The sequence below is a fragment of the Homarus americanus genome, unplaced genomic scaffold, assembly GCF_018991925.1.
Source record: "Homarus americanus isolate GMGI-L3 unplaced genomic scaffold, GMGI_Hamer_2.0 scaffold50564, whole genome shotgun sequence".
NCBI classification, from domain to species: Eukaryota; Metazoa; Arthropoda; class Malacostraca; order Decapoda; family Nephropidae; genus Homarus; species Homarus americanus.
This window is the reverse complement of record NW_024715014.1, coordinates 4,140,586-4,149,066: the sequence shown is the minus strand read 5'-3', so window position 1 is coordinate 4,149,066 and position 8,481 is coordinate 4,140,586. Positions and strand designations below refer to the sequence as shown.

General features: G+C 40.4%; 1 protein-coding gene across 6 annotated transcripts in view; it reads left to right on the top strand.

Moving 5' to 3' along the window:
• The window catches only part of LOC121853513 (RNA-binding protein fusilli-like), a 56,525-nt gene that overhangs the window by 27,019 nt on the left and 21,025 nt on the right, over nucleotides 1–8,481 (top strand). For 4 of the 6 annotated variants that reach the window (XM_042347699.1, XM_042347688.1, XM_042347670.1 and 1 more), the window contains 2 exons: nucleotides 2,444–2,677; nucleotides 2,861–5,279. In XM_042347699.1, coding sequence (XP_042203633.1) covers nucleotides 2,444–2,677; nucleotides 2,861–3,793 — 1,167 coding nt within the window. In that variant the 3' untranslated portion in view covers nucleotides 3,794–5,279. Of the gene's footprint in view, nucleotides 1–2,443; nucleotides 2,678–2,860; nucleotides 5,280–6,373; nucleotides 6,601–8,481 lie in introns of those variants that run through there. The other 2 variants (XM_042347710.1, XM_042347721.1) reach the window with 1 other exon arrangement.

The following is an 8,481-nucleotide window of genomic DNA, read 5'->3' as shown; positions in this document are numbered from 1 at the left end:
AGGCCGATAGAAACTGGTAGGGACCGCCCTGGATCACAGTGGAAGCCGAAGACACAAAGCTGGAATATAAATGATACCTCGGGGGATGTAGTGAACAGTGTTATGGTGGTCATGGTGACAACAGATTCACGTTGGTGTTGAAAGATTCGCGTTGGTGTTGAAAGATTCGCGTTGGTGTTGAAAGATTCACGTTGGTGTTGAAAGAATTTCATATTTTTGTGATGGAGTTGACACGCTTCATTGATGGAAGATACAACAGAATCATGTTAATGAAAGAATTTTGTGGCAGGTGGTGTTATACTGAGGTGTGGGGGGAGGGAAACAGGTGAAGACGTTAATCACTCCTTGAAATCCCTCAGAAACGACGCTGCTAACGAGAGCCACACACACACACACACACACACACACATTGTATCTCAAATAATTGGCAGGTTATATGATAAGTGTTCTATTGGGGCTATTAAGGATGTTGAAACTAAGACCTTTTGCTGTTACGTCAGGTTTCGTCTCTTCTTTCATATTTTCTTCTAATTGTTTATTTTCTTCTTTCTACGTTTTCTCGCTTCTCTCTTATTTAGGGCAAATTCATGTCATGTTAAGATTGCTCCTCCTTTGTGTGTGGAGGGGGGGGGCGTCATGTCTTCGGTATTTTATAGCTCTTGTTATATAGGAACTTCTGAAGACTTTGTCATAGAAGTTTGTCACAAGTCCATTGAATGATTGTGGATTAAATAACAAAAGGGTCGACTAAGACACATCAGCAAGGGGGATTAACTGTTATGCCACACAGGCTGTTTAGTGTTTCCTATATAAATGTATGAGTCTGCACATGCATGCTTCCGTCAGTGTATTTCTGATTTAGTTGATTTTTTGCCCAACTATAACAGTAGTAACTAAACATTACTGTACTTTGTCGTGTGTATATACAGTAGGATTCCTCCTCTACTTCTGTGTACCATAAGCTAGATAAAGTCACAAGGGAAACTTTAAAAAGCCTTGGTAATTATAGTGAAAGGAAGTCTTGAAGGCAATTAGTGAGATGACTAACGTAAAGACTTGAAATATTTGTGATGCCTCAGAAAGGTTGCTGAACGACACCTGATAAGGACACTCACTGTTCAGGTGAATTATCCCATTCACTCAAGGAATTGAACTTTGCTGTACTGTACAAGATGGATAGAACAAAATTACTCGCCAAACAATTACCTTCTTCATCAGTGTCATTTATCTCATCAACTTTGAAACCCAATACAACGTGGAGTGGTGCGGCCATTAACAGGTACAAGATCGTGGACAACAAGGGAGCGTCACATTCCCTCAGGGTACCTTCTCTCTTTTCTTACCATTAATTGAAGTAAATCTCTGTTGCATGTGCATATCTATATAAGAGAGTTAAGACGCTGTACAAGTTATTGAAGCTGTAACACGTTATTTCAAAAAGGTAACTTGGTTTTCTTAGATATTTGAAAGCAAGTAAAATCAACAGTTGCGACATACAATATGTGTATGTATTTCTTTGTTGATATTATGTATGCAGTATGTTCGCACACACACACACACACACACACACACACACACACACACACGCACACACGCATTCTGAAAGTAAATTCACATAGATACCTGTCACAGGTGTTTTATGTATTTTAGCGCAAAGTCATTGGGGTTGAAATCCTTAAGTAAATCCATAGACATTGTTGTTTGTATGGAGGGGGGGGGGAGGGGTCCACTTCTTGGTTTTATCTAGCTGTCTTTAGATATCCGAGTTGGCTGTGGCATGGTTTAGTCCTTCTGAAATTACATTTTATGAACAAGTCTGAACCATCCAACCTGGCTGTCTTCTTCCACATTGGTGGCGATGCAATTGGCTGGGACAGAAAGTTGAAGCCTGGGATGACTGCTGGTGGCCGAGCAACACTGATTGATGCAACACCATAAGTCGCACTTGTTGTTGCTAAAGATCCAACCTCAGGAAAAACTTTAATATAAGAATACATGACTAATTAAGGAATTAGTCCCAGACACTAGTGGTTTGGGGGGTTTATATATATATATATATATATATATATATATATATATATATATATATATATATATATATATATATATATATATATATATATATATATATATATATATATATAAAAAAAATAAATATATAATATATATATATATATATATATATATATATATATATATATAATATATATATATATATATATATATATAATATATATATATATTTCACATCAAAGCTTCATATTATATACTGTACACAAGTCACCTGGTCAAGGCTTGGTCATAAAGTGGGATCTCGGGACCATTTCTGCAGTTTTAGAACACAGTACTGTAATGCTATGAGCTTCAGGTGTCAAAGAATTTCCCCTTTCAGCTGATATTCCACATCTTTTATTTAAGATATTGACGACATAATTTTTTGCAGGTGCTAAACCGATCTATGGACCCTCGGACCTATGAGCAGCAACAACCTTTAATAGCACAACTCCCTCAAGTGCCACTATTGCCTCAACAAATCATCACTTCTGGAACCCGGAAGGATTGTATACGTCTCAGAGGTCTTCCCTTCGAGGCCCAGGTGGAGCACATCCTTGAATTCTTAGGAGAACTTGCCAAAAGCATTGTTTACCAAGGAGTCCACATGGTGTACAATGCCCATGTAAGTTAATTATGGTTCATAATTATTTTCTGGCTAAAATGAATTATTTTTTAAAAAGACAATGTGGTATCAAATTGCTGTATCCCATATTATAAATTTTATAAATAATATTTTGGAGATGGAGATTAGAAAGTAAGATTTAGAATTTAATGGTGAAATTCAGCTTAATTATTGTTTTAACAGGGTCAACCAAGTGGTGAAGCATTCATCCAAATGGATAGTGAGCATTCTGCATTTATGGCTGCTCAGCAGAGGCATCATCGCTACATGGTCTTCGGAAAAAAGCAGCGTTATATAGAAGTATTTCAGTGCTCTGGGGAAGATATGAATATGGTGCTGACTGGCGGCCTCCCTGCCCAACGACCCGTCGTGTCCCCGGGTATGTTGGTGTGGGACAGTACCACCACTACCCTACCTGGGGGATTACATCATCACCAAGGTTTACCACCCCCTCCTGGTGCTCATCGTCCCCCAGGTCCCCCTTTCCCAGGTTTAGCTCATCCATTTCCCCCACCTCCACATGGTCACATACTCCCAGGTATGCCCCCCAGCCCCCTCAAGCAATCCGATACCCCCCTTCTACTTCCCCCACCTATGGGTCCCCCACCACACAGGCCACCCCTTGCCCTCCAAGGTCCTTTAGAGATGCCTCACACCTCTCAAGCTCCCCCAACTCTCCTCACTTCAATGAAGCCCACTATGTCTGCAATGCCTCCAGCCTTGCTAGGGCACTACGGAGAAATGCCAGTCGTATCACAAATAGGCACAGCCACCAACCCAGTTTTTTTCTTCACCAGTCCACGCCCCTCTCTTGCTGGTGGGCTGCATCCACAGATGACTTTAATGCCAATGTCATCTGCTCAAGGTAGAGATACTCAAGGGGCACCTAATGTTCAGAAACCCCCAATGGGACCTCCTCTTCTACCAATGCCCTATGCTGCAGCCACTGCTATAGCAGGAGCTAGACTACCAGCCACACAGAAGCGTAGCTTTGAACAGGCTTTCCCTGGGGACACTGGTGCTGCTGGCATGGGGGCCTTGAAGCGGACCCCTCTTGTAAACCCTTCCCTCTTACACCCCATATATCCTCCTCCCCCAATGTTCCCTACCATGTAATACTCAAATCCAGTGCTGCGTAACACACACCTGTACATAGTGGTTGACAAGAGAGATGCAGAGCACATTGTAATGGGTTAAAGCAGGTGGTACTAGTGATATATTGGTAGGTTTTGGCAACTGGCAATCTGTAGTATCAGTAGTTGTCATGCCAGTTACCAAGGCGTTCACTGCATCCTGCCCATTCCCATGAACTATTGTGATGATTGTGTGTGTGTATGGTGCAGCAGCCTCTTGTGTGTGCAATCTGCTGTTATTCTGGTGTGCTGCACCTAGTTTTGCCAGAGATGTTAACACTGCTGGCCAACATTGTGTGGTTGCTGTGAGTGTCCCGTGGGATATGGATGATCCTTGGTTTTTTCAGCGTCTGTCTGATGGATGTTAGATCACAAGGCAACTGAATTGGATTTGAGTAAGGTGTCTATTGAAGCATATTTAAAGTGTTAGATTATTTTATCGCTTTATAGAATATAACTAAAGTATAAGAAATATAATACTTTTAAGAACTACATTTTTATCATTTGAAGATTTGTTCACCTAGAAGTCATACTCTTATGCCATAGTAGTTGTCAATCTCTAAGATCTATCAATGATATAGTATGTGGGTGTGCGTGTGTATGGGTGTGAAGGTTTGAGTTGGCTGTTGTGTACACGGCTGCATATATTCTCACCAGATGGGTACCTCACCTTCTCTGGTTTATTTCTTGCTCATACAAGACTGAGCACCTGTATAGAATTAGTGATTTTTAGTTGTAAGTTAAACATTTAATAATATACGAGAAAGCATATATATTAGGACATCAGCAGCCGTGTGCACCAGATCAGATGGTTGGTTGGCAGTGTAATGGTGGTGGTGGTGTGGTGGTAGATCAGTCCACCACAGTGGGAATATGTGCAGTGAGCCCTACAGTGGGTTCTGGTAGGACTTAGGTGCTGGCCACAGGACTTTACAACTCAAAGTCAATTAAGTTTTAGACTTTTATAACTGGGATAGAGCCTTTACACTATTTAATCTCAAATGAAAATATTATGATGGATAATTCTAAATAGGAAAAAACTCTTAATAAAATGTCCCCAGATTAATTTTACAGTGTTGGCTTGAGCATGTAGAGTTTCGTGGTCATGTGCCCTCTGGCTGGGCTGTTGAGGGGCCAGATGCGGGGGGCAACATGGTCCTCTAACACTTCTGTAATACATTCCACTAAGTGTGATATCTGCACTATTGTTATTTTGTGTGTACATTCAGTAGTTTTCTCTATTGTTATAGCTTCATATTTAGTTCAGTTATTGAACATTTTCAAGGCTTATATGACTTTTTTTTTTTTTGTTTCATATGAATCTGGTATCTACCAGATTAGTACATTTAAGTGTGATATCTGACTTGAAGTCAGCCCAGAAAATGTTCCAGATGTTAATTTGACTTACCTGGACTTTGGTGTGTGCGCCATTATTACTTTGCTAAGACCAATAAAGTCTGTTAAGATATTCCCAGTGGTTTTCTGGTTCCGGTGTATGGGTCACCTCTCATCTTCTATGTCAAACAAAGCCACTCTCTCATAAGAGGCTCGTGGGCCTGGCAGATTAAGGTAACAAGGTAGGCAAGAGCTTTACACCTTTTGTGGTTGCAGGCTGCATTCTGGTGTTGTAGTGGTGTTGTGGAGTAGTGTAGATATGGTGTTGGGTGGTGATGGTGTATGGTGGTGGCTTTGGTGGTGGTGCTTGTGGTAGATACAATAATGGGTTGTTGTGCATGTCTTTAAATGTGGTGGAACAGTAGAGTATGTGGTTTGGTGGTGGTACTGGTTGCATGTGGTATTGGTGATGGTTGTAGTTACTTGAAGCTGCAGTATTTTAAAGGCAAGCAGTGGGTATTTAATATGATGATGATGTAAAAAGAAGTAGAATTTTTATCTTTAATTGCCCAAGTAGCATTCACATGAGGAGATATATTGGTACCTTTGCCTGCCTTTAAATACAGTAGATGGTGTCAGTCTTATTGTCTTTTTTCCCATTTTGATTATATGTATGTATTTATTGTATGGTTGAGTAGGGTGACAATTCAGTTTAGTTTTATGGTTAGCAGAAAGATTCTCATACAAATCATGACTCATTTGCTTAATCATTCATAAGTACAGTCATGTCCTATATATATATATACTGTATACAGTATTGGTTACATTTGACCTCTCATACTCATGTTCTTACATTTTGTCTAGTGATGGAAAGATGTCATTAATGTGCCAATCAAGTTTCCAGCAGTGATTTTTAGTGCTTTATATATGGGTGTCACTTATGATTGAAAGAATGAAGAGTGTATGTAACAATTACTATTCTGTGCTCTTGACAGTGTTGGTTTTGACACATGTAATATAACTGACATGTACCAAATAAGTGATTTTGTCGAGGCTTATTTCTAGTAATTTTCCTGGAAATTTTGCCCTGTGAAATCAACTCTGGGTATGCCTATGGCATATATTATGTCGGCTGAAAATCACACTGTCACTTGTGCAGTTACTTATTGATACGGCCGTGAGTGCCAATACTTTCTAGGACCATCCTTGATCCCTTATCACCCTACAGGAGGCACTGTGATTGCACCCCCCTTTGGTGCCTTCCCCCTGGGTCCTGCTCCTCCAGTTCTGAATGCTGTTGGAGCTGTGACTCCCCGTCTGCCAACATACCCAGGAGTGGCTTATCCAACAATGTTCTACTGGCCATACCCATCACCACCTGTATCCCCAAGCTCTCCGTACTATAGTTCTCCCCCTCACCTCACTACGCCTGCTACGCCACCACACCACACCATTGTGAGTATGTTTACTGTCTAATTCTTGTAATTGGCATATTAAAAGTGCAGTCAAGGCTGCTTAGTCAGCCAGACACCATAAATATTTTCAGTAAAAAGTGATTGGTTGGCTTCAGTACCCCCCTTGGACACACTACCATAGGATGTGTATTGTTTACTGTATTATGTTTTGGTTGTTTTCTGTAGCCACATTCATACTGCTGCTCAGCTTGGACCTCATATGTCTTTGTTATAAAGATACTTGTTTATGCTCAGAAATATATGTTAATCATGGTATAGGTATTATGTACAAGTGCTATACTGTACTGTACTGTATATAGTATACTAAGTACTGTTCGGTATTTTATTATCTCGGAGCTGTTCCCACCTTCTAGGTTGGTGTTAGAAAAAGCATCCAGCCATAAAACTTTGGTTCAACTTGCCTGATAGCAATTGGGTCATCAGAGTTGTTCCCATCCCCTGGTTTCTGCTGCATTTACAGGGGTGGGGTCCCTGGTTTTGGGGTGGTGAAAACATCCGATTTAAGTTTTTCTAAACAGCTACCATCAGATAATCATGGCTAACCCATGCAATTGTGGAAAATGGCAGATTCTGACCAGGATAAGGTAGAGGCATTGGACAAATTTTTTTCATCAGTGTTCACAAGAGAGGATGCGAACCATCTTCCTGCATTTGAGGAAAGACGGTTTGACACAGGGCTGACCCACAGTGTGTTCTTTTATCCTTTTCACCACTGAGGTTAAAGGAAATAAACTGTCAAAACTAAAAATTCACAATAGTCCCAGCCCAGATACGGTACACCCCAGAGTGTAAAGAGAACTAAGTAACGAGCTTGCGGAATCCCTTAAGATCCTGTTCTGCAAGTGCCTGGAGGAGCAAAAGGTCCTTGTTCACTGGAAGATGGCTTATGAGGGTCCTATATTCAAGAAGAGCGATCGTCACTCCAAGAATGATTATAGACCAGTGAGTCTGACCAGCATAGAGTGCAAAGTACAGTGAGTTCTGCTATAACGCGAATTTGCTCTAACGCGATTTATGAATTAGGAACGATATTTGTATAACGCGAACGCTTGTTTGCTATAACGCGATTTTTGCTTACTATTTCTCCAATTTTGTGGTATTAACTGTGAATATGGTAAAGAAGAATATCTCCAAGAAGCGTTCTGGTGATAGAATTCCCGGTGATGATCGTAAAAGAAAGGATATAACACTTGAAGAGAAGCTCGATGTTATCAACCTCAAAATCACCCTTCTCCCCCATCAAGTTACATTCATATTTTTTCAAGGTAAAGTATTACATTTACTGTATGATTTCATTATTAGATATGAATGTAACATTTATTTAGACTGTGCTATCCTTTGTGTTAGGCTAACTACTAAATTTTTTCGATTTCGAGTAATCTGCACCTAACCCTATTTTCTCCATAAACCCTGTTATTTCTATTACGCGATTTTCTATAACACGATATTTTACAAGAACACAATTATCACGTTATAGCAGAACTACCTGTACTAGAGAGCATCTTAAGAGATGCATGATGGAACATCTGTTACGAAACAACCTTGTAAAGGAATACCAACACAGTTTGGACTCAAATTCTAGAAAAAGGAAGAAATATCGACAATATATACCTAGATTTTGCCAAGGCTATCGACAGCTTACCCCATGAAAGGCTGAAAACTGAACTGGAAGGGTACGGGATTCGGGGAAGTGTCCCAGCATGGATCGAGACTTTCTGCTTGACCGCAAAGAGTGTGTGGTGATAAATGGTACAAAATAATCATTTGCGCCTGTGACTAGCGGGGAACCACAGGGCAGTGTATTGAGCCCGTTGCTGTCTGTCTGTTTCATTAATGACATGCCAGAATCTGTACACTCCTC